At 38.1% G+C, this 27,402-nt stretch overlaps 1 protein-coding gene across 29 annotated transcripts in view; it reads left to right on the top strand.

Moving 5' to 3' along the window:
- Positions 1-27,402, top strand: part of EPB41 (erythrocyte membrane protein band 4.1) — a 209,963-nt gene that overhangs the window by 70,018 nt on the left and 112,543 nt on the right. For 20 of the 29 annotated variants that reach the window (XM_082863791.1, XM_082863807.1, XM_082863792.1 and 17 more), the window contains exons 2-5: positions 10,463-10,920; positions 14,691-14,903; positions 18,075-18,179; positions 25,402-25,444. In XM_082863791.1, the coding sequence (XP_082719917.1) occupies positions 14,850-14,903; positions 18,075-18,179; positions 25,402-25,444 (202 nt within the window). In that variant the 5' untranslated portion in view covers positions 10,463-10,920; positions 14,691-14,849. Of the gene's footprint in view, positions 1-10,445; positions 10,921-14,690; positions 14,904-18,074; positions 18,180-25,401; positions 25,445-27,402 lie in introns of all 29 variants that reach the window. The other 9 variants (XM_082863799.1, XM_082863803.1, XM_082863808.1 and 6 more) reach the window with 1 other exon arrangement.

Genomic DNA, 27,402 nt, shown 5'->3' with positions numbered 1-27,402 from the left:
TGTGAAGCATTAGTCTTTCTCTTTCTTTGCACTTCTTTTATTTTAGACACAATTTTAACACACGTGGCAATTTGTCTTCCTAGTCAATGGTAGATTAACAAACAGCAGATTAGAAAAGGAGATGTTGGAAGCTACTCATTCGCAGACCATCTTGACAGCAGCAAGAAATATAAGCTAATTCTGCAGATGAACAAACAGGAAGACTATTAAAGGCAGATACACACACACACACACACACACACACACACACACACACACACACACACACACACACACACACAACCCCCGCAGTACTCAGGAATCCATGTGGCAGAGCTCACCATCCTTATAGACTTTAAAATAGCCCTTGAGGACATTAGCGCTGCATAGTAATTGAGATTCATAATGATGACTAAGTCAATAAAGGTTTAATATGTTCTATAGGTTTTTTAAATGAATCAAGGAAGCACATTATCCATTTAATAAAGGTTTCTATTCAGAATGGCTAAACTAACACATTTTGACAATTAAAGAGAGTAAAACTCAGTTCTGTGGGAAATGAATGTTTTGGTCTCACATCTTCCTCAGTGATGCCTATTAATCACGGGGATAGTGCATTCTTCTGGGAGGGCCCAGGTGGTATACTTTCAGAGTATGTCTAGACATCGTCTAAGTCCAAGCTTGAATTCTGTAGAGAAGTAGAGAGCATACAGTATTTTGGTCTTCTTAGAAGGCGATGAGTAAGAGTTTGTTTATTTAAAAATATCTTTGAATGAGTTGATTCAATCGTATTAGTCACCATGGAAATGACTTAAATTAAAAATCAAGTTGTTGAAAACAGCATGTTCATGCTGAGTGACTTTCCTGATTCACTCAGTATGGCAAGTATTCTTTAATAGTCCACATAAGGAGTAGTTTAAGGTCCAAAACATTTTGGGAGGATGAAGGGAGAATCACAAAGAAGCTCTTTTGTGTATTTTAAACTACCATTTGTATATTTTACATAGATGGTTATCCTGTTTTTCTAGAAGTGCTAATTAGCATACTTAAATTGAGTTACGATGGAAAGACACTTTCCTACATTTTGAGGAGATTGATTTTACTGGGAAACAAACTATTTTCTAGTTAATTTTCTGAGACTTCAATACTTGAACACTTGTTTCTTTCTGTCTGAAGGAATGTTACTGGATTCTGTTTTCTGATTAGAGAAGTAAAATGGGCTTTTATCCTTTTTTCCCCCCTTATTCTCCTAACGCAAATGGTAACTGACTTTATACTACAGCCTTTTAAAAAATAACCCAATTGCATCACTATTCTAATGTCCCTTTTATTTTCTTCCTTACCTTCCTTCCTATCTGTAAAATCTTAGCATTGCATGGAACCTTAGAGCTCACTTAATGCAAGGACCCACTTAATGGAAGAACCCTTTCTCTGGCATCCATGACAAATGGTCATTCAGCTTCTGACTGAATATTTCCAGTGATAATAAACTCGCCATTCCCAAGAAGATCATTAAATTATTAGATATCTCGAATTACTAGGAATTTCTTCCTTTTATTTTGAAATGAAAACTGTGTCTTTGTAATTTCCACTGACTAATCTGAGTTTTGCTCTTAGGAATCACATAGAATGTGGCAGCTCTTGAAATTTGTGAGGGCAACAATCACTTCCCTGTTCTCTGTTCTCTTTTTCTAGGTTAAGCATCCTAATACCTTTCAATTATTTACCTTATGACATGGTTTCAAATTCCATCATTATGTTATATCTCTTCTTTGGACAGATTCTGGTTTCTTTAAAACAGGGGTCCCCAAACCGCCAGGCTGTGGACCGATTGCAGTCCCCGTCCTGTTAGGAACCGGGCTGCACAGCAGGAGGTGAGTGGTGGGCAAGAGAGGGAAGCTTCATCTGCCGCTCCCCATCGCTCCCCATCACTCACATTACCGCCTGAACCATATCCTCCCGCCCTCCACCCCCCCCACCACCCCACCCCCGCCTCGTCTGTGGAAAAATTGTCTTCCACGAAACCGGCCCCTGGTGCCAAAAAGGTTGGGGACCGCTGCTTTATAATAAACTGCCCAGAGCTGAATGTAAGATTTAAAATGTAATATAACTAATGAGAACTGAGCGATTGTTACTTTCCATGATCTTCTGGATGGAGAGTGTAGCCCAGGAGGTCAGGGACTATGTTTGTCTTTCTCACTGTTGTAGCCCTACTGCTTACCATATTGCCTAGAACACTGTAACATTCTCAGAAAATACGTGTTGAAGAGTCAAATGAGTGCTTTGGTCACTATAAGTCTAGAAATGCCGCTAAAGATTGTTAGCTGTTTTAGAATTTTATCTCTGTTGGAGTGTGTTCACTCAAGACCTTAACATTCTTTTCTTATGAACTGTTGTCAAATTGAATAACATCCATCCTGTATATGTATAATTGATATGGTTAAACCTAAGTTATTCTTTTTCCTTATATTTATCCATGTACTGAACAAATATTTATTGAATATCTACAGTGTTCTGTGCTAGATACTAGGTTCTGTGCTAGGTAGCAGCACAAGTTCAGTTCTAAGTACTAGGTATACCATGGAAGGGAAAACAGTGCTTCTGTCATGGATATTGCAGTGCGGTTGGAGGTGGTGGATTGGGGAAGACAGACACTGACAGGTAAACAACAAGTATGTTCATATACATTGAGAGAAGTACTGTGAAGGAAATAAATAGGTACTGGGTAGAGAACTGGGGAAGGGACTTATGGGGGACTTATGTAGATATTAGGGCAGTCAAGGAAGGTTGTTTTGAGGAGGAATTATTCAAGCTGAATCTTGAGGTATAAGAAGAAACCAGCCTTATGGCAGGGGTTGGGGGTGTATTCCAGTCCAAGGAAATGGCATGCATAAATGACTTAAGCCAGGAGAGCACTTGGCTAGTATGACTATAGGATAGAGGCTAGGAGGAAAGTGGAACAAGGTGAGGGTGTTGAGAGCATACAAGGAGAAGTGAAAGAGGCTTGCACAAACATGGTAGTGGTATAGAAGGTGAAAAGTAGACTGATTCTAATTCTATTTTGGAGGTTATAGGATTAACAGATGGATTTGATTGGGAAGCGAAATGGAGAAGGCTGAGCCAAGGATGACAGGTTTCTGGTTAGAGCTACTAGATGGTATGATTAAGCCAGTTAATGGGATAGGAAAAAGAGAATCAAGAGTTTAATTTTGGTCATGTATTGAGATGCCTGTGAGGTATCCGTCTCTCTTCCCTTCTCTTTTCTACTTTGGTTCTATTGCTAGACCTCTTTTACTAAGCCATTTATCAGAGTGGGTCAAGGAAGTATGTTATAAAAATACCTTTGGTCTCAGACATGAAATTGACTGTGTTATTGAGAAACATGCTAATGAGAATAAGCTAGAGAAACTAAGGGCAACAGTAGCTCTTAAACCTTGGTTGCAAGGCTTTTCAAGTTTCTCTGCCCAGTATTGGTTTCAGCTTCCCTAGGGATTCCCATTGTGAATTTATTCACTGATAACCTGAATTTACCCAGTCGTTTGTTGAGTTTCTCTCTGCTTCTAGTCTGTCCTGCCTTCACTTTGTTTACCCACTTCCCTGTTTAAAAACCTTCAGTGGTTCTCCACTGCCTTCAGGATAAAGTCTGATTATTTAGCATGATATTCAAGTCCTTTCATAATCTGTTTTCTTTGCCTGTCTTTCCCTGTCTCCCCATTCCATCTTCACATACACTCCATGGGAAGAGAAATATGTACATGAATTGGGGACTTGAAATTGGTGGGAATAGAGGTGGTCTTGGCCAGATTGAAAGCCTGTCCATAAATTCTTAACAGATAGGAGTTTCCTCTCCCCCTCCCCCTCCTCCTGTAGTTAATTTACAATATTGTGTTAGTTTCAGGTGTACAGCAAAGTGATTCAGTTATATATATATATTTTTCTTCAGCTTATTTTCCATTATAGGTTATTAAAAGATATTGAATATAGTTCCCTGTGTTACACAGTAAATCCTTCTTGCTTATCTATTTTTTTGTATAGTAATTTGTATCTGTTAATCCAGTACTCCTAATTTATCCCTCTCTCACTTCCCTTTTACCCCTTTGGTAACCATAAGTTTGTTTTCTTTGTCCGTGGGTCTGTTTCTGTTTTGTATATAGGCTTATTTGTATTATTTTTTAGATTCCACATATAAGTGATATAATATTTATCTTTCTCTGTCTGACTTACTTCCCTTAGTATGATATTCTCTAGGGCCATCCATGTTGCTGCAATATTTCATTCTTTTAATGGCTGAGTAATAGTCCATTGTATATTTATACCACATCTTCTTAAACCAATTGTCTCTTGATGGGCACTTGTGTTGTTTCCATGTCTTGGCTATTGTAAATAGTGCCGCTATGAACATTAGGGTACATGTATCTTTTCAAATTAGAGTTTCTGTCTTTTCTGGATAGATGCCCAGGAGTGGAATTGCTGGATCATATGGTAGCTCTATTTTTAGTTTTTTAAGGAACATCTATACTGTTTTCCATAGTGGCTGCACCAATTTACATTCCCACCAACAGTGTAGGAGGGTTCCAGATAGGGTTTTCTTTAGCAGAGAACAGTGGGGTAGAAATACCAAGATTTGGAAAGACAGACACTATACTGGGAATTTACAATACAGTCACCAGCTTGTAGTATATTAATAGTTTCATTAAAACATGGGCTTACTTCTATGATCTGAGGCAAAAATTTTAACCTCCCAGAACGTGTTTATTGATATTTATCTGGGAAATGAAAACACCTGCCTTATAGAATGGTTCTAAGATAACATGGTAAAGTGTGTAGAATAATGTATGGTGTTTAGTAGGTACTTAATAAAAGTAGCTACTATTACTATTATTTCAGTTAGAATTAATTTTAAATGGCAACTAATCTAACCTTATTTCCTTCTACTTCCCTTTTGTAGCCCTATATCACCCAGTCTGGACTACTTGCTAATTCTTGAATAGCTACAGTATTATACTAATGCCAGTTCAGTCCCTTATCTGGAATTTCATTTGTCCTTTACACTTTAGGTTGTTTTGTATTGACATCTTATACTCATCCTTCAAAGCATAACTTAAAAAGCGACCTTTCCACATGGCCTTTTGTGATCACTCTAGTTGAAAGTACTTACTTTGTACTTCTCTAGTGCTTAACTGGTTCCACTCCTGAGGCCCTGTCTGATTAAGCACCAGGTACTGGCTTGTGTTTTAGTAATTTGTATACATGTCTTATCTCCTTAAGAGTTGTATATTATCCTTTTTGGGTCCCTCTCAAATAGCTGAGCCAAAACCTTATACATGATTAGCACCCAGTAAACACTGATAGATGTTCAGTGAGCTAATTTGAGGAGTATTACCAATAATTAAATTATTAAATTTTATCCCTAAATGGTGATTGTAAGGGAAATTTTCTTAGTGGTGCCAAACTGTAGTGTTTTTTTTTGTTTTTTTTTTTTTGCGGTACACGGGCCTCTCACTGTCGTGGCCTCTCCCGTTGCAGAGCACAGGCTCCGGACGCGCAGGCTCAGCAGCCATGGCTCACGGGCCCAGCCGCTCCGCGGCATGTGGGATCTTCCCAGACCGGGGCACGAACCCGTGTCCCCTGCATCAGCAGGCGGACTCTCAACCACAGCACCACCAGGGAAGCCCGTAGTGTTTTGGGTTTTTTTTACCAAGTTTTCCACTTAAACATTAGTGGATAACTGACCATAGTAATGTTAGAAAGAGATACAAAAAAGTTGAAAGATATCATCTGGCCCTTGCAATCTGCTCAGTATCAGGTTTTTAAAGCTCTGATTTGCCTGAAGTCAACAGATGTACACTGTTAAAACAAGTGTATCTTTGATACCAGATGGGGTATAATTCCTAGGGTTTGGAGGATTAGGATTGAGATGGAATGGGAACTCATCACTTTGTCTTCATGGCTGTGCTGATTTTTTTTTTTTTTTAAATCAGAAGACCTCTTTCTGACATTAAGTAAATAGATACCTCCTTTTGGATTTTGGATCCAGAATGAAAAATAGTCTCATTTACAAAGGAAGGGCCTGTTTGTAGAGCATTTATCCTGTCTTTGCTGCTTGACTTCTTTGTGCCTTTTTTTCTGGTTACCCATCCTATCTTTTGTAAGGTGGAGAACTTGGCTGCATGTGTAACAGATTTGTCAGGATGAGTTTATTTGAGCTTTTAGTAAATGGCCCATAGGATTTTTTTCTTTTTGCTATTTATTTTTTGTTTATTTCTGATCAGTCTCAGAGTTAACTGGGGATACTTGCCTGATTTATCAGTTTCATTTTTTATATCCCCCATCCACCCCACCTCCTTTTGCTCTTGTGACTCTTACTAAATGCATTGCTACCCATGTGTGCATGGCTGGAAAGAACATACGTGAAAACTGCCCTTAATAATTCATTTTTATCTGTTTTTCCTTGCATAGACTGAATTGTAGCATCTCTGCTGAATCTGCATTGTCTTATTTCCTGGTTGTTTTCTTGCATTTATATTACCTGAGGTTGGTTTCTGTATGTTCTGGGAGAATTTGTTTGCCCTTCTGCTTGTTCCTTATATTGTGTTCTCATCTCTTTTTCACTTGTATTCAGCTTGGTTTTTACATATGTCCAGGTATGTGGCAAAATGTATTGGTTTTGCACTGATAGATGTTATTCTTTAATTCTTAATTCATATGACTGGATCATTCCTTCCTAAATGTGGCAAAGAGAGCATATCAATAGAGATACACAGAAACTGACTCTAGGCAAGTGTCACTGCTGCATAGACAACTTGAAATTGCCACAGATCTGTGGTTAAAAATTTCAATTAACTTTTGATTAAGCACCAAACGAGTTCTAAAAAAACGTTAATCGTCAGCTTCCACATTTAATAATATGTTGCATTCTTTGCTTCATTCATTTTTAAAAAATTTATTTTATTTATTATTGTTATTAAAACTTTTGGCTGTGTTGGGTCTTTGTTGCTGTGTGCGGGCTTTCTCTAGTTGTGGTGAGCGGGGGCTACCCTTTGTTGCAGTGCGTGGGCTTCTGACTGCAGTGGCTTCTCTTGTTGCAGAGCATGGGATCTAGGTGCACAGGCCTCAGTAGGTGTGGCACGCAGGCTCAGTAGTTGTGGCTCTTGGGCTCTAGAGCGCAGGCTCAGTAGTTGTGACCCATGGGCTTAGTTGCTCCACAGCATGTGGGATCTTCCCAGACCAGGGCTCAAACCCGTGTCCCCTGAATTGACAGATGGATTCTTAACCACTGAGCCACCAGGGAAGCCCATGCTTCATTCATTAATTCAGCAAGCATTTGTTGAGCATTTGTGTGTCAAGTATTTCTCACTGTTCATATTCCACTTTCTGAAAGTAGCTTTTTGCCATCTTTGTTTCTCAGGCATTTTGAGTATGTTTCCAAAGAAATAATGATTTTCTCTGCCTTGCTACTCAAAGTGTGGTCAGTGGGCCGGCAGCAGTGGCAACATCCGGGAGCTTGTTAGAAATGCAGAGTCTCAGGCCCCATTCCAGACCTGCAGAATAAGAATCTATATTTTAACAAGATTACTGGGTGATTCGATGCACATTAAAATTTAACAAGCATACAGATTGTTACCATCTGTGTGTGTGTATTTTTTAAACAACTGAGTACTCATTCAGCTACTTTCTTAGAGATGACACCCTTTCATGTGAAAGCAATTATAGGAATATCCTTAGAAGATCTTTTTTCTTTTTTCAATGATAAGAAAATATTGAAAACACAAGAAAAATACTCTTTATTTACTGAAAGGTACAAGTACAAGGTTGTTAGAAGTAAGGTTTGAGTGATTTTCATATCTGCTAAAATGTTCCCAAATGATTTGTAATTTTTTTATGGATCTTTATGAGACCTTGTTGTAAAGTCTGTTGTATAGGAAAATTTTAATATAGAAATGGTTTCTGTGTCTTTTCAGGAAGGTGAATAATAAAGTCATGTCCGAAATCCATGGAAAATAGTTCTCAGTTCTCAGCCTGTCCTCTGTTTATTTTTGCAAAGGAAGTATGAAGTAAATTGGTGCTCTCAAATCAAATCATTACTCTTTTAGAATAGCTGGTGGTTTGATATCCAAGTTTTCTTTCTGGGTCAAGTTTGATTACTTAGAGATTAAAGAAAAAGAATTTTGGAAAAATCAATTGCCTACTCCTAATATAAGGAGGAATTGAAAACAAGCTTATTTCTTTTAAGTACAAGTGTACCTCACTCAAGGGTAGCAAATTCAGAATGTGTATTGGTTGGTAAATGTTTAAGTGATGTTATAAAGACTGAATTGTATATTTTATTAGCGCAGAATAATTTTGATGACTTAATAGATGAGACTAGAAAATATGCTTTTGTAAATATTTTTATTGCTTAAAATATTTTTAATGCTCAAAATAAAATAATTTAAGTAGATCAGCAGTAAGAGCTCACATAAAGGCTTTTCCTTTTATTAATATACCTTTATTTATTTCAATACCACTTATAGTGGTTTGTCACCTACTAGCAGTGTGACCTTGGGCCAATTACTTTCTGAGTTTCAGTTTCCTCAACTATGAGGTTAAGCAATTCCTCTTTCCCTTTCAGGGTTGTTGAAAGGCTTAATTTAAATAATGTAGATAATATCCCTTACCCGGGGCCTGACACGGAAATAGCTCTCAGTACCATTAACTTCCTTCCGTTGTTTTCACTGTTTTGTTCCATTTACACATAATTATTTAGATTTCACTCATATTGTAAATAAGAGTTCTCTTAAATTTTCTTTCATTATACTGGTTAAAGTTGAATCAAGAATATAAACTCCATGATGACAGAGACCTTATTTGTTTTGTTTTGTTTACTGTTGTATCCCAGGCACCTAGCATAGGACCTATGCATTTGAAGTAAATTTACTCGAATAATTTAGAGAACACCTTTGCAGTTTTTATTTGTCAGGTATATTCAATTGAAATTAATTTATTCAACAGACTTTTATTAATACGTATAATGTGCCAGGGACCATTCTGTCCTCATGGAACTTACATTTTAGCTGGGGGAATGGAAGACAATAAACCAGTAAACAAAAAAGTTAACATATTCGTAAATAATAATAAGTAAAGTAGGTGCTGTGAGGCCATCTGGAGGAGTAAGGGCCATTATTTTAGATAGGGTGTGTATGGGAGGGCTTTCTAAAGAGGTGACATCTGAGCAGAGGTAGTAATGAGGAGAGGGCCGTCTTTCAGATATCTAGGAGAAGAACATCATAGGCTGAGAGAACAGCAAGTGTAAAGGGCCTGAGGAGGCAATGAGCTAAATATGGTTCATTAATTCGGATTGTTAACATCCAAATGAAATTACTTCATCTAAATAGTATGGAGCAGAAGCAGAGACAATGTAAATGCTGCTTTTTGAGTGGAGTACTTTTAGGTATAGCAGTGAATCAAAGTGTAAGGCCGTCAGTAGTCAAATTGCTCAAAAGTTCCCTTGTGTGTTGGTTATCCTTTAGTAAACTAGGTGTGACATTGCTCTTTGCCATTATTATGTGGCTTAACTAATAATACTGGGATTTTTGAGATCAGGAGGCTAGAAACCAACAAGTTTGAAATATGTGAGGTCTGCGGCCTGCCTTCTCCTCTCTCATACTTGAATCAACATGTGCTTTCTAAATTTTTCTTCTCTATTTTGTTTCTTTTTCTCTATTATTTCTCTGGTTTCCTCTGTTGTAATAGTTCACTGCTACTCTTAAAAATGATGAGCATTCAACATCATATTTGTCAGAAGGAAGAAAGGTCTTAAAGAACTTAAAGTTGTATTCTTCTGCAAGAGGCTGTAATTTACTGTTGTCACACGAAAACCTAAGGAATTCTTTTGTGATTATTTTAACTGTATACTTGTCATTGCTGTTGTCAAGTCTGATAACAAATGAACAGAATTCTACATTTCTGTTCTTAATATGAAGTCTATGCATTCTGAGAAATATAAAGAAATAGAATAATAAAGAGTTGGGGAACCTTTTAATCCCATTATCTCTTGGGGTGTAGAGAATTTTGCATATAATTCCTGCAAATCTAGCACCTGAAGACTGATACCCTCAAAGGACAGTGTATAAATAACATTTTTTTTTTAGGAAGGATAAAAATGTATTTGCTATGTCCAGTTCTGAGCTTTGAATTTAAAATATGATACATTTCACTAAGGTGGCTTCAGAGGGTACTATTTTAAGCTAATTTCTCTATGTCATAACTTTAGCAAGTCAAGGTATTAATAATTTATCCAGGATGTATAGGTAAGATATTTTTGTGCTTTAAAGGAAAGTCTGATGTTTAATGGACTGGAGAACTGTCTGTTGCTGATTAAATACCTAAAAATATTAATTCTTGCACACTTGACCCAAGTGAGGGTTTTGCCTTCAGTAATGTGTTTTGCTTCTAAGAGCTCCCCTTTTCCATCTTCTTTTTAATAGCAACGTCATGACAACAGAGAAGAGTTTAGTGGCTGAGGCTGAAAATCCACAGCAGCAACAACAGAAGGAAGAGGGTGAGGGAGCCACAAACTCGGGTCAACAGGAAACTCAGCTGGAAGAGGCTCCTCAAGCAGCAGCCGAGGGAGATAATCAGTGTGAGCAGAAGCTGAAAACATCCAATGGAGACACTCCAACACATGAAGATTTGACCAAGAACAAGGAGCGGACATCAGAAAACAGGGGCCTGTCACGGCTGTTCTCCTCATTTCTCAAAAGGCCTAAATCTCAGGTCTCTGAGGAGGAAGGCAAAGAAGTAGAGTCAGCGAAAGAGAAAGGTGAAGGTCATAAAGAGATAGAATTTGGAGCCAGTCTTGACGAAGAGATCATTTTAAAGGCCCCGATTGCAGCTCCTGAGCCTGAGCTCAAAACAGACCCATCCTTGGATCTTCATTCATTAAGCAGTGCAGAAACACAGGTAAGGGTGTGCGAATGTGTGGGAGGTGAAGGGAGGTTATACACTTTACTTTTCATTTAAGAACATTTGGTTTTATTTCTTAGTAGCCAGTTGTTAGTGATAAGTAACATGATGCTTCAGAGTTTCTGCTCTAAAGAAATTCATGTAGTCAGTGGTAACTTGATTTTTAGAAAGATACTTACACGGCATAAATCAAAGAAAAGAAAATGAAAGAAAAGAAATGTATCAAACGAGTTTACATTTTGCTATTATAATGCAAAAAGTCCAGGATTTTTAATGAGGCGGCGGGGGGAAGAAAGTGAAGTGGTTTAGAGTTTATTTTGGTGGAATTATTAGAAATGGGGTAATTTATCAGCAAACATGGTCCTTTTATGGAAGTCTTTATAAAAGTCATGAGATAGATTCAGACCACCCAGAGGTGTGTGATAAGTTTGAACAGTGTCTGCCTTATCTTTGTCATTTTCTCCAACTAGGTCATATTCCCACAGAGTGTAGGATATAGATGAGGAAAGTTAGCTCTTTATATCACCTTTGTAATATATAGTAGTTGGGTGGAGCCTTAATTGTGTCACAGTGTAAACTAAATATGAGTTGTGAATGTGGTCATCTGTCCAAAAATCATGAGAAAATATTAGTACTGTAACTCAAACTATTTTCTAGGAATCCCATTTATTTTCAGGCCTACTGAACGACAAATTAAGAGTTATTTTCAAAGTCTTTTTTTTTCTGAAGCATGTGGGCATTATCTGCATTGTAAAAAATGTAAGTCCTATATGTTTCTATTATAGGTCTCAGGTTTAGGCTATACAGTTTCATTAGACTTAAAAAAATATGTATTTCTAGAATGATTACTTATACATCAAAAGTGCTAAGAGTAAAGTTTAGGATAAAGTTGTTATTGTGTACTTGCTATAGTGAAACAAGGTTGAAAACAAAATTTTATTTATAGTATAATAGTTAAGAATGGAGGCTATGGAATCAGACTAGAGGGTTCAGGTGTAGAGAAGTGACACTTTTGCTTTATCAGTTTTCTCCTCTGTACAATGAGGATAATAATGTTCACCTTATTTGGCCATTATGAGGATTAAAAGAGATAAATGTGTAAAGCTCTTAAGACATTGCCTGACATATTATAAGCACTCAATAAATGTTAGTTATTATTACTTAGTCAATAAACATGAACAGTAAAGGCAGAGAAGCTACATATCTTAATGTCATTAATTTAATTTAATTTTAGGAGTACCAAAAGAGTTAAATTACATTATCTTTCAGGAAGTCTGGTACTTTCAAGAGGTTCTTAATTGCTTTTTTTCTCCTTTGCTTTATGTATGGAAAAATCCATATCTTGTTTTAATTAGCATTTGAATCAGGGCTAGTCTGTTTTGTCTAAAGATCATAACATTTGTACTGAAGTTGAAACAGATGACAAAGTTAATTTTAGATTTAACTAAAGTCCCATTCATTGATTTCATAGTAGAATTTCATTTGAGTGGTCCTTTTCTATACCGGATTTTTTAAAAGCGAGTTTGCATTGTAGGACTGCACCAACCTTCATCTAGGGTACCTTGGATTTTTTGGAAGCCATGTGTCATTTTTTAATACTTATTTATTTACTCAACAAATTTACTGAAAACCTGCTGTGTGTGCCAGGCCCTAAGCTGGACATACATTGGTAAATAAAAATTATAATATGGCAAAGATGTTTAAGATCATGAATTCTGGAGTCAAAGTGGTATGTGACTTACTGACTGTATGATCCTAGGCAAATTAACTTCTCTGGCCTCAGTTTCTTATTTGTCAAGGGGGGATAATAATAGTACCCTCCCCATAGGGTTAAATGAGTTCATGTAAGTAATGCTTTTAGAACAGTAAATGACCCATTGTAATTTCTATATAAATGTTTGTTATTATTTTCATTATTATTATTAAATATTATTATTATTGAACAAACATCCCTACTCTTGATAACTTTATAGTCTAATGGAAGAGACAAAAAAAGTTGTAAATACAAATTAATTATGTATTGTAATAAATGTTATGAAGGCAATAAACAGGGTACTAACATGAAGAATACTAGTAGAGTGGGGATAGGCCAGGTAGGATAGCCAGTGAAGGCCTTAATGAAGAGGTAACGTTTAAGAGGGTCATGAAGGAGGGGAAGGAGACTTGTAGACACCTCCAATATCTAATGCAGGAGGAGCAGGAGCCAAATAATTAAATCCTTTTTCCTAAATGTCAACTATGGTTTTTTTTTTTGCGGTACGCGGGCCTGGCCTCTCACTGTCGCGGCCTGTCCCGTTGCGGAGCACAGGCTCCGGACGCGCAGGCGCAGCGGCCATGGCTCACGGGCCCAGCCGCTCCGCGGCATGTGGGATCCTCCCAGACCGAGGCACGAACCCGTGTGCCCTGCATCGGCAGGCGGCCTCTCAACCACTGTGCTACCAGGGAAGCCCCCTATATTTCTTTTGAATAGTTGATATTTAATCAATGCTTGTGAAGTAGTACTATCTTTTTACCAGCATCATAATGAAGTTTTTCTTTTCTTTAACCTTTGAAAATAAAAAACTCTAAAGTGTTTTTGAAATCTGTACTACGTACGTGTTTACTTTTGTCATTCATACTGTGAAAGCAGAGGCTTATTTTACTCTGTTTTTTTGGTTTTTTTTTTTTTTTGCGGTATGCAGGCCGCTCACTGTTGTGGCCTCTCCCGTTGCGGAGCACAGGCTCCAGACGCGCAGGCCCAGCGGCCATGGCTCACGGGCCCAGCCGCTCCGCGGCATGTGGGATCCTCCCGGACTGGGGCACGAACCCGTGTCCCCTGCATCGGCAGGCGGACTCTCAACCACTGCGCCACCAGGGAAGCCCCAACTACGTATTTTTTTGAAAGAAAAGAATTAGTGAGGTTTAGTTAAGAACCTTTCAGCAATTTTATTGTGACGAAAGTGAGTAAGTGTATGCCAAAATGTTGTCTCACTTACCTGTATTACTTTGGGATGACTTAATGATTGCCCTAGGACATCCAGATTTCAATCTGTCTCTTGCTTCTTTGAATCTTCTTTGCATTTATCGTGGTTGATACTTGGTAAAAATGAGTTAATTGGTATTTACAGTTGTTAGCCTACTATACATATGTTGCCTTATGCTCTGAAAAGGTCCCAAGAACCCCTCTTAGCCATTCAAAAAAATTTATGGGTTTTTTTTGTTTTTTTGTTTTTGGGCCGCGCCTCGAGGCCTGTGGGATCTTAGTTCCCCGACCAGGGACTGAACCTGGGCCCTTGGCAGTGAGAGCGTGGAGTCTTAACCACCGGGCCACCAGGGAATTCCCCATTCATAAAATTTAGATTGCATGACAAATCACAACTCGTTTTGCAATTCATAAGGCTACCTCGCTAAAATTGAGGAGCATGGGGCAAAGATGTTTAAGTTTTAATAGGTTTTAATAATAGGCAATGGTATAGTCAGGGAGAAAATATAGTGCTGAGAGCAACAGATTGCTGTCCTCTGGTTTACCTGAAACCTTCATTTATTGATTTGAAAGATGGGATTTTACCTTCTATCATAAAGTTTTGAGAATAGCAGAGTCTGTGGATCTTTTGGGAGATCATAATATCTTTTACAGAAAAATAATCTTAATATCACTTGTATTTGTTTTAACAGTTTTTCTTCTTCAGTTAGTGCTTTTATTGGTAGCAATATTATAGGCAAAAGTGTATACGGCATGTTTTGTGAAATGTCTTTGTTACTGACTTGGTGATGTCATGGGTATGTAGCCTGCTCAGGAAGAACACAGAGAAGATCCCGATTTTCAGACTGAGGAAGGAGGAGGACTTGAAGACTGCTCTAAAACAGAAGTAAAAGAAGAAAGTCCTGAATCAGTAGCAGAAAGAGAATTAAAAGCTTCCCAGAAATCGATCAGAAGACACAGAAACATGCATTGCAAGGTTTCTTTGTTGGATGACACAGTTTATGAATGTGTTGTGGAGGTGAGCGCATTTCAATCTCAAGTGGTTAGAACTCTTACAAATTGTTTCATGTAGGGTTGGGTAAGTGGTGCCGTGGCCTAAGACCCAGTATAATGAATATTTCTATGGACTGAAATGTTAATAGTGATTTTCTGGAGGTGGAGGTGTGGAAGGATTATGAGTGAGTCTTATTTTCTTCTCCAGCTTTTTCTATATCTGCCAAATCTTGTGAATTGAGCATGTGTTACTTTTATAATCCAAAATAATTTTAAGAAAAAAATTGGTTATTTATAGAGTGATCTTCCATGACTAGATTTCCCAGGATAGCCTCAATTTCTAGGTCTAGCAGTACCCATAATTGTATTTATCAAAAAAAAAAAAATTTACTATCTGTTCATTTCTGCTCTCCCAGATCTAAACCTTAATGAGCTTTATTTAATGTATTTCTTTAGCTCCATGAGATAGTATATAAAAAACTTAAATTAAGTAATCCCATTTATTAAAATTCTCTATTATTTCCAGAAAGAATAAATAATTGAATCAAGATTGAATAAAAATGTCAAAGTTGTTTCAGTTATTCTTTTGCTTCTTCAAGACAAGTTAAAAGTCCTTAAAAATTTATCAGCTTTTTTTTTTTTTTTTTTTTTGCGGTACGCGGGCCTCTCACTGCTGTGGCCTCTCCCGTTGTGGACGCGCAGGCTCAGCGACCATGGCCCACGGGCCCAGCCGCTCCGCGGCATGTGGGATCCTCCCAGACTGGGGCACGAACCTGCGTCCCCTGCATCGGCAGGCGGACTCTCAACCGCTGCGCCACCAGAGAAGCCCTATCAGCTATTTTTTTAACTAGACCAGTAATTGCCAATTACGATATGCTTGATAAAAAGCAATTGTGATTATTACTAATAATAGCCTTTTGATAAAACATATAATTCACATATGCTTGTATCTTAGGTGTGTAAAAAATTATTTTGAAATTGAATTATTTATATGCAAATATATCAAAACACAAATAAGTAGTCTAAAATATTATGCTGTGTGTATTAATAGGAATTCTCTCTCCAAGTTTTGAAATAGAAATCAAGAAAAATACACTGTTGCATTTTTAAAATAGTTACTACACCTGGTAACTGGAGAAGACCTAGGGTCTGCTCTTGCTGCTTCTCACCACTAGCTAGTCTAGAGATGGGGAAAGCTATTCCACACTCATTCTTCCCATTCAGACCAAAATCTAGATATGGGTCCCTTATATCTGAAACATTTGGGGGCAGATGGGTTTCAGAATTCAGAATATTTTGGGTTTTAGAAAAGCAACAAGTACATATGCTGCGAATTTCATAATATTCCCAGCAGAGTGTGTAGCAGTAGGTACATTATCAAACACATTATTTCTATGGTAAAATATATGAAGATTCACTCTAAGTTGGATAAATAAATATAAAATATAGCCCATAACAGTTCAGGTCAGAATTTGCCTTCAGATGAGCTTTGAACAAAAACAAAATAAACAAGCCCAACCTTTTACTTTTTAGAACTTCTGAATTTTGGAATTATAAATAAGGGAGTAGGGACCTGTATGTGAAGAATTCCCTAATCATCTCTGTCATGTAGAGTGAAAACATAGAAGGGAGAAAATGAAGAAAATGATATAATGTAGATGGGATAAGTCTAAAAATGAGTTAACATCTATGTGAATTACTAATAGTCATTAAAAATAGCTCAGCTCAGACATGTTTCTCGAAGGACATGTCATGTATATGTGCCAAAAAATGATTTCTAATCTTTTGGAAGTTTTTTTTTTTTTTTGGCGGTACACGGGCCTCTCACTGTTGTGGCCTCTCCCGTTGCGGAGCACAGGCTCCGGACGCGCAGGCTCAGCGGCCATGGCTCACGGGCCCAGCCGCTCCGCAGCATGTGGGATCTTCCCAGACCGGGGCACGAACCCGTGTCCCATGCATCGGCAGGCGGACTCTCAACCACTGCGCCACCAGGGAAGTCCTTGGAAGTTTTAAAAAATGTATTTCTCAGAAGACATTAGCAAGTTTAATATTTTTATTATTTAAAAATGTTTTTATTATTATTTTTTAAATAAATTTATTTATTTATTTTTGGCTGCATTGGGTCTTCATTGCTGCGTGCGGGCTTTCTCTAGCTGCAGCGAGCGGGGGCTATATTCGTTGCAGTGCGCAGCCTTCTCATTGCTGCACCTTCTCTTGTTGCGGAGCACGGGCTCTAGGCGCATGGGCTTCAGTAGTTGTGGGGTGCAGGCTTAGTAGTTGTGGCTCACGGGCTTAGTTGCTCCACAGCATGTGGGATCTTCCCGGACTGGGGCTCGAACCCGTGTCCCCTGCATTGGCAGGTGGATTCTTAACCACTGTGCCACCAGGGAAGTCCAGCATGTTTAATTTTTTTCAACAATTCCAGTAGTTAGGTAGGACAGGTATACATTTTCTTATCACTTTACAGATGAGAAAGCTAATGTTCAGAAATTGACTCAGGTTGTTTAGCTAGTAAATGAAAAAGCAGGGACTTTTTCACTCTAAATCTCGGTCCCTAAGTTATGGCATTTCCTCCCTATAAACAGGAATACAAGTCCCCCCAATTGGTAATGGTTTGATTTTCTGGGTAGAGAAACATTAAGAAATGATTTGTAGCACAACTCTAAGAACCACTGCAACGGGTAATGTCTGGAGGGTATCTAAGATCTTATACTTTATGCATTTTTCTGAAAGAGATTGCAGGGATTTGAGACATAGCTCATTGTCTTGGGACATTTGGTCTGGGAATGATAGAGAGTCTAATGATTTCCATAGTCACTGTTAATTGTCAGTGTTGACAGCTGATTCAGTTAAGTCAGGTGCTCATGCTGACTGACAGCGACCCATAGCAGGCTTCAGGAAATACACCAAAAATAAAGAATGTAATGTTTAGGATGGAGGTGGGGGATGCTTGATGGAATTTTGCTTTGAATTGTAGCAGCATTTCCAAGCAACTATAAATGTGTTGCATATTTAAACTGACAAATTAAGAAGCAGGATTTTTGTTACTCACTTTGTTCTACTTGCACTGTGCAGCCATCTGAAAGTGTTAGTAACCAAGGATAAAAGAGAAAATTGGAAAGTGACATTTTATATTATTTCGTGATAAATGCAGGAATAAGAGGAAACCTCAACTAAAGTATGTGTATCTTTGCAGAAACATGCTAAGGGACAAGATTTACTTAAACGAGTATGTGAACACCTCAATCTTTTGGAAGAAGACTACTTTAGTCTAGCCATTTGGGATAATGCAACCTCTAAGGTGAGAAGACTGCTTGTAATATAAGAAACTGACCCCCCAAAATTGTTTTAATTCTTTTACTGTTGTTAAGAATGTATTTATTCCTGCCTCTCCGAGATACAGTGTACGTAGTAAGAAAAGATTGAAGGTAATTAAAAAACAAAACAACACCTCTAATACTACAGTGAAAAACTTTCTGCAGCTGTGAGTTAGAAAGTTCTCCCATGAATCGAGGAAAATACTCTGAAAAGTATTTTATGTTATACAAGCTCAGTGAGATAAAATCGAATGTTTTTATATTGTGTGTGTGTACCCCACTCAGGTTTATGTTAGAATATTTGAGAATACTTGAATTTGGCATATAAATGAAGTCACTGAGTACCAGTACCTACTTGTTTAATGTAACTGTTATAATTTTTCTATGAACCAAGTATACTTAAATTGCTGGGAGCTGGCTCATCTAAAGGCATTCAGCAGAGGAAATTCTTTCATCTTGCAGTTGAGCTTCCAGTGCTCACATTGGTAAAAACCTTCCAGTTGCTTTGAAAACTTTTTGCTATTGTTGGTGTCATCCATACTCTATCGTATCAGCAAATTTTATTTCCTTATAGTAGTTTTCACTATCCTATTTATTTTTTAATGAGAAAATGTTAAATTGCTTTATTTATATTCATTGATATATTTCTGTATAAAGTGATGTTAAAAGTGCCCAATATAAAAGCTGAATTTGATTGTACAGCAAACAACAAATCTGGCTGTGTTAAAAAGGGCTTTATTGTCCCCCTTAGATAAAATATTTCTGGGAAAAAATGTTGATGTTTCTGAATCATAATCTAGTTTCAACTTCTCTGATTGTTTATAAGAACCCCTTCTGGGGAAGTCAGTGGACAAGTGAATCCTGGGAAACATAGGGCTTATCATATTTGGGGCATCTGGAAGGTCTGATGGGCCAGGTTCTTACAGGATATGGTTGGGGTAATGGGCTGTTCTATATTTTCTGCTTCTAAATTCATCATGGCTAACTTCCAGCTCTCGGAAATAGGTCAAAGCAGAGTTTTCCTTTGGGTTAAAATGAAGGTCTTTAGCTGATTCAGGTAGAACAAGTAGAACATAGAAGGGAAAGCAGGAACTTCATTTGCACATGGCCCAAGTAAATCCTGTACAAAAATGAGTTTGGAGAAGACTTCCTTAGCATGGTCAGGTTAAAGGGACAATACAGTAGCAAAAGCCATTGTGATGGTGACAGTCCTTCTTCAATATGCTCTCTTTGCGTCATACTTCTCCAGTCTGGATGAGTTGCTCTGTCTTGTATATAGTTGACCCAGGTATTTCCCATCACCATTATCCTGGGGATTTGTTGTACTTCTCTCCTGTGATGTTTCTCTTGTTTCCCCTTTATCTTAGCATTTCCTGGTATTTGATAGAGCACGCCTTCTGAGAAATTACATATGGGATGTAATCTTTTTGAGACATTACATGTCTGAAAATGTGTTTATTGTACTGTAGTATTTGGTTGTTAGTTTGGTTGGGTATAGAATTTTAGGCTTGAAATGATTTGCCTTCATAATTTTGAAGGCATTGCTCCATTGTCTTCTAGCTTTTAATGTTGGCTATTGAGAAGGTCAAAGCCATTCTGATTTGTGATGCTTTGTATGATCTCCCCTCTCTCTTGCCCTGTGTAGAATTAGGCTAGTAGAATCTTTTACCCTCCTTCCTTCCCTCCCTCCCTCCCTCCCTCCCTCCTTCTCTTCTTTTTCTCTCTTTCTTTAGTGTTCTGAGATTCACAGTGATACATCTTTTAAAAAAATTTATTTATTCATTTATTTAATTTTTTGGCTGCATTGGGTCTTCACTGCTGCACGCAGGTTTTCTCTAGTTGCTGAGAGCGGGGGCTACTCTTTGTTGTGGTGCACAGGCCTCTCATTGTGGTGGCTTCTCTTGTTGCAGAGCACAGGCTCTAGGCGTGCGGGCTTCAGTAGTTGCAGCACGTGGGCTCAGTAGTTGCAGCTCGCAGGCTCTAGAGCACAGGCTCAGTAGTTGTGGCTCACAGGCTTAGCTGCTCCACAGCATATGGGATCTTCCTGGACCAGGGCTCGAACCCCTGTCCCCTGTATTGGCAGGCGGATTCTCAACCACTGCGCCACCAGGGAAGTCCCCAGGGAAGTCCCCCAAAACTTTTTATCTTTTTGAACAAAGAACTGTTCCAGGTGCCTTTTATAGTCTTCCAGGGAATTGAAATTTTTTCCACTAAGAGAATTTTGTAGAGACCTAAATAAATGGAAATCCGAAGTTGCAATGTCTGGTGAATACGGTGGATGAATCAGAACTTCCCAGCCAAGCTGTAACAGTTTTTGCCTGGTCATCAAAGAAACATGCGGTCTTACATTATCCTGATGGAAGATTATGCATTTTCTGTTGACTAATTCTGGATGCTTTTTGTCGAGTGCTGCTTTCAGTTGGTCTAATTGGGAGCAGTACTTGTTGGAATTAATTGTTTGGTTTTCCGGAAGGAGCTCCTAATAGAGAACTCCCTTCCAGTCCCGCCATATACACAACATCCCCTTCTCTGGGTGAAGACCAGCCTTTGGTGTGGTTGTTGGTGGTTCATTTCACTTGCTCCACGATCTCTTCCTTTCCATATTATTGTACAGTGTCCACTTTTCATCGCCCATCACAATTTGTTTTAAAAACAGAACGTTTTCATTACATTTAAGTAGAGAATTGCATGTGGAAATACGGTCAAGAGGGTTTTTTTTGCTTAACTTATGTGAAACCCAAACATCAAAGTGATTAACATAACCAAGTTGGTGCAAATGATTTTCAGTGCTTGATTTGAATATTTTGAGTATGTCAGCTTTCTCCCTCGTGGTATAACGTTGATTGTTCTCAGTTAATGTCTCGATTTGATCGCGATCAACTTCAACTGGTCTACCAGCCCATGGAGCATCGTCCAGCAAGAAATCTCTAGCATGAAACTACTTTTGACACATTTGGTCAGTCACAGCACCTTCTCCATACACTGCACAAATCTTTTTTTGCGTTTCAGTTGCATTTTTACCTCTCTTGAAATAATAAAGCATAATATGCCGAAAATGTTGCTTTTTTTCCTTCCATTTTCAATATTAAAATGTCATACAAAAATTCACCAATTTTGATAAGTCTTTTTTTAAATGCATGTTGATATGACAGCTGTCACATATAATCTAACAAAATTGTTTCAAATGAAGTTGAAGACAACTAAGTGCTACCAGAGCCATCTTAACGGAAAAAACAAAATGAACCTTTTGGCCAACCCAATAGTTGCTTCCTAGATTTTATTCCTGCTTGGAATAAGTTATTTATGAATGAATCAAGGATTTTTTTCTGGAGGATTCCAGAATCCCACTTTGTTTCCCCTTCCAGTCACTACCGCCAGCCCCCAACAATCAGTACTCCTACCTCAGGCCCTGTCAAAAGTAACAGATGTCTTCCTAACATCTATCACCATCAATTAGTTTTGCCTGTTTTTAAACTTTACATAAGCGAAACCATACAGTATGTGCTCTTAGGTCTGGCGTCTTTTGTTTTGTTTAATATCATGTTTTTGAGTATCATCCATGTTGTGGCGAGTAGCAGTAGTTCATCCATTCTTGCTGCTGTATAATAGTTCATTGTTTGACTATACCACACTTTATTTATGCATTCTACTGTTGATGGACATTTGGCTTGTTTACAGTTTGTGGCTTTTATGAATGCTGCTCCTGGGAACATTCTCATACATGTCTTTTAGTGCATATCTTGTCATATTCATTTCTGTTGGATTCCCAGAAGTGGAATTGCTGGGTTGTGGATGACACATATATGATCAGCTTTAGTAGATACTATCAGTTTTCCAAAGTGGTGCTACCAGTTCACACTCCCACCAGCACTAAGGGTTGCAGCTGTGCCACATTCTCACCAGCACTGGGTATAACTCACTGCATTTTGATTTCTGCTCTTACCACTCTGCTGAACTGCCCTTGCCAAGATAAATCTGACAGTTTTTCATCTTCATGTTCCTTGTCCATTTTGCAGCATTGATGAGCTTGCCTATCCAACCTTGAAATGTTCTATTCCTTTGGATTCTGTGATACCAGTCTCTCCTGTTTTCCTCCTACCGCTTGGTCACTTCTTCTCAGTTTACTTCTCAGCTCTTTATCTTCTCTTCATCCCTTAACTGTAAATGTTCCCCAAGGTTTATCTTTAGTTTCTTTCTTTTAACTCTATTATATGTTCCCTGGATTATTTTTATCTACTTTCATGGCTTCATTTGCCACCTATATGGGGAAAGTGCCCAAATTTATATCTCTGGTTAAAATCACTCTTCTGAGTGCCAGACCTGCTTATCCAGCTATCTACTGCAATATTCTACTTGGATTTCCAAAGACACCTTGAACGTGTATCTATATAAATATACCATAATTTATTTATTCTATTGTTGATGGACATTTGGGTTGTTTTTAGTTTTTTGCTATTGTTTTCTTCTTCATGAAAATTTATTCCTTTTCCTGCATTTTCTGTTTCAGTGAATAGTACCACATCTACCCAGTTGCCCAAGCCAGCAACTTAGGAACTTTTGTTTACTACTATACTTTACCACCTCTCATCATCAGCCCACCCTATTTACTCAGTCACAAATCCTGACTATTATCATTCTCAACACCAGCTTCTTATTTGGTCTCCCTGTCTACCTCAAATTTGTGTCACTCTTATTTTAAATCCTTCAGTGATTCTCCCTTGCCTGTAACTTGATGAAGTCCAAGTTTCTTAGCATGGAATACTATGGCCTCTATGATCTGGCCCTTACTGTTCTTTTTCATTTTACATCTCTCCTCTTCACTTCTGTGCTCCAGCTTTGCTGAACTACATTCAGCAACTCAGATGTATCATGTTCTCTTTATATACCCTGTGCCTTTCTAATTACTTCCACTTCTTTTTTTGCCTGGCTAACTCTTATTTGTTCTTCAACCCTAAATTAGATCTCCCAAACATTCTTTTTTCTTTTTACCTTTTTTTTCCCCAAAAACATTCTTTTGAGAAACATTTCCTAACTGCCTCTAAGAAAAGACAAATTGTTCACTACTCAGCTCTTCCTTTAGACTGACAGCTCCTTGAGGACAAGCACTATTTTTATTTTTATTTTTTTGTGCGGTACGCGGGCCTCTCACTGTTGTGGCCTCTCCTGTTGCGGAGCACAGGCTCCGGACGCGCAGGCTCAGCAACCATGGCTCACGGGCCCAGCCGCTCTGCAGCATGTGGGATCGTCCCGGACCGGGGCACGAACCCATGTCCCCTCATCGGCAGGTGGACTCTCAACCACTGCGCCACCAGGGAAGCCCCTACAAGCACTATTTTTAAATCCTTTTTTGTAACTTTGGTGCCTAGCACGTGGAGGCATTCCTAAATACTTGTTGGCTAAATAAAATGCTCTGAATTGAATAATTTAAATTGAGCATAAAGTACCTATTGTTATGCACACTGATTTTTTATTGTCTTGTACACACTTTTTGATTTTGACTTTGATTCGGAGGTCTAGATACTGAAGAAATAATACTTTGTTCTATAAGGTACCTTATACCTTGGAGTCCCATGTGATTGGCACAAATCTGGATTTGCCCCCTCTATGTCAGATGGGTGGGAATTCTAGCCTTAGAGTCATAGAATGGCTCATGCAATCCCTGTAAGAAACTTGGCAGCTTCAGGCTACTTTGGGAGATTTCTCTTAAAAATAGGGAAAATATGGAGTCACCTCACTCTGTAGGGGAAGTGTTCATTCCACAGTGATAGAAAGTAGTCTTTGTTAAGACTTCTGGATTGCAAGGTTCTCAAAGGTTCCACAAAACTTATCAGTTGGCGCTTTTAAAGTCTTCTTTTGCCTTTGGACGTATAACAACTTAAAGTTCTTTAGTCTTAATGAGAGAGGAAGGAGAAACACCCAGGTTACCCCCTGCCCTTTCTGACAGGACTTAAGCAAGTATGTACTTAGTTTTTATACTTTAGAATAATTTTATATTAAGTGATATTTTTAAAAACATATATTTCTTAATCATCTGTGTTAATTGCAGGGGCAGGGGAGAGAAAAGGAAACTCGTCCTCACTCTTTGCTTATTATCTGTTGTGGTGACTATCTTTATATAATGGTTAGTGTAATATATAATCAAATGTAAGATTGTGGTGTTCAGGCCCACTCCTTGGGTAGGGCAAATGGGATGGTCATCTTGAACTTTGCCCTTGTTGGTAGAGGGTGAGGAGTAATCCCCCCTTACTCTTCTTTTCTAAGTACGACTAAAATTCAATTTTAAACATTTTGGAAGGGGGAATGGGGTGGGGGGATTGGGAGCAGGCATGAAAGGGGCTCCTGGGGTGCTGGTAATGTTATACTTATATGTTCACTTTGACAATTTATTGATCTATATGTATGTTTTATGTACTTTTCTGTATATGTCTTACGTCAATAAAAATCTTTTAGACAATTCAATTTAGAAATTTCTGTCTTTAAACATTTCTCTAGGAGCCTATGAAAGATGTTAATGGTGAGGCTCTTTTAAAGTGCCATTAGTTTTGCATGGTCCGCTATGGGTTGAGGAAACTTACCCTTGTGGTGTGCAAATTTTAAGTGGGGTTGGAGAATGGTGAAGGGAGAAATTAGTGTGGGCAAGAGTAGTCAGGAAAAACAAAATAGTTATTCATTCAGTAAACATTAACTGAGCATGAACCATCTACCAGGTGCTGTGCTGACACAGAAAACTTGAATGAGACTGGAGGTCAGAGTTGGAGGGAAAAATAAGATCTAGGTTATAGATCAATAATCCTGGTTATAGATCTCTATTTGTCTTTACAGAATAATAAAAATAGCAAGTGCTTATTTAGCATTTCTTGTTTGCTGAAGCTTTACATATATTACCTTTTAATCTTCACAGTAACCCTGAGATAGGCCCTACTGCTAATATCTCATTTTATTTCCTCTAATAGATGAGGAAACTGAAGTACAAAGATGCTTAAAGTCACTCACCTAGGAAGTAGTAGAGCTAGGATTCAAGCCCAACTGTCTGGCTCCCTGTTTCTCTGTTCAAAATTACTGTGCTATGTGAAACTAATGCAAAAAATATTGGAAATGTAGGTTGACCTGGAGACACTATTGGAGATGGTCAGTAATCCTGCTTCTGGTACTCTGTGGTTTATGTATTTTGGAGCTCTGTGTGAATGCCTTTTCTTCTTTTTACAGACATGGCTGGATTCTGCCAAAGAAATAAAAAAGCAGGTTCGTGGTAAGTGAATATAGCCCTTTTTCTAGCTCTTTCTTTTTTTTAGTAGGTCAGAGGATTTCCAACCTTTTTCTGGCTGTGAGTCACTTTAGAATTCTGACTATGGTAGATGGCTTTGAAATTAAGATAAAGCCTTCCTTTGGAAGGTAGAGATTCCATAATAGAAAGATACAGCAGAGGTAGACACTATTGAGATGTAGGTCAGATCTTGATGATTTTTTTTTACAACTAGGCAAAGTGGGGGAAGATAGGAATGATTGAGAGAAACAGAAGGTGGAAACAAACAAAGAATAGAAGAGAAAAGGATATGGGAGTCAGTTCTCACAATGGTAGTGATTGAAACTGTAGTAGCGTACGATTGGGAGTTTGCTGCCTGATCCTGTTCCATTTAAATTGTTCTGGACTATTGAGTTCTAACCTTCTCCATGTTTTCTTCTCTATAGTTCTTTTTTGTCCCTTTTCAACCGTCTTCTTCCAAATTGAAGTATGTAAGGAACTGTGGAAGGAAAAAAAAGAATAGAAGAAATTCCTTGCCAGTGACCCTTCTGTCATTGTGGCTTTCTCTTAGCTCCAAGCCCTCTGGCATATATTACTACTGAACACCCTGCTCAGACTGTTGTCCTGGGATAGATTTTTCTAGGTTGATAAAAGTCTAGATTAGTATTTTGTAGCCTCAGGCCCAATGGGCTAAAGGGTAGAGACTTTACCCACCCCCCCCCCCCAGTTATGACTAGATGTCCTTTTAGTTTAGTTTATTTTTGAGGAAACTTGTAGGAACTGCAGTAGATGTTATTCATCATGATTAGTAAGTTTTAACTGTATCACCTGAAAAGAAGTTTTATTTTTCATTTGTTTCTTAAAAGAAAACACTTTTGTTATGGTGAAATGTTTTCTTTTAGACCCTATTTATTTATATTTCTTAAGATAGAGAAACAAAATACTACTTTGGCCTGACAGCTCTCCATATTTGCTCTCTGCCTATAAAATCTTGTTTTAAATTGCAAATCAGAGTAAAAAGTATTCAGAATACTTGAGACATGACAACAAAAAACACGATTCCATGCTCCTTTCAATGAAGATACTTTTAATATTCAATATTACTCAGGAATAAGTGATTGTACAAGAAGACTCTTTAGGAAGAAAAGTTAAAACAGAGTTTATGATGAGTGGAGAAGACTATCTAGTAGATTATCTTCCAGGCTATTGAGAAAAAAAACTCTCGCTAAGAAAAATAACCTAAGTGTTTGTCGTTTAAAAAAAATTTACAAAATAATAAAACCTCTTCCTTCAACATGGGAAAGAAAAACCATGTCTGTAACACAAACTTTAACATCAAAATGTAAATATTTCATTGAGCCAAAGAGAAGGTTGACATTTATCTATTGCAAAGATTTTGGGTTTTTTAAAAATAGTTTTCACAGGCTTCCCTGGTGGTGCAGTGGTTAAGAAGCCGCCTGCCAATGCAGGGGACACGGGTTCGAGCCCTGGTCCGGGAAGATCCCACATGCTGTGGAGCAACTAAGCCCGTGTGCCACAACTACTGAGCCTGCACTCTAGAGTCCACGAGCCACAACTGTTGAGCCCGTGTGCTGCAACTACTAAAGCCCGCGCACCTAGAGCCCATGCTCCACAACGAGAAGCCTCTGCAATGAGAAGCCTGTGCGCCGCAACTAGAGAAAGCCTGCGCACAGCAACGAAGACCCAACAGAGCCAAAATTAAAAATAAATAAAATAAATAAATTTATTTTTTAAAAAAGCCCTTGAGTTTAAAAAGAAATAGTTTTCATCATACAAGTAATATATACCCATTGTGAAAAATTTAAGCATTATGAAAATATATCATGAAGCAAATAAAAAGCCTGTAAATCCTATCCTCCAGATATTATCACTGTTAAATTGGTATGATCTGTAAGATTTTTTCTAGGCATATATAAATTTTGTTTTTCAAAAATACAATTATG

Source organism: Leucopleurus acutus (assembly GCF_964270905.1).
Source record: "Leucopleurus acutus genome assembly, chromosome: 2".
Taxonomy (NCBI): Eukaryota; Metazoa; Chordata; class Mammalia; order Artiodactyla; family Delphinidae; genus Leucopleurus; species Leucopleurus acutus.
This window is presented reverse-complemented; position numbering and strand designations above follow the sequence as displayed.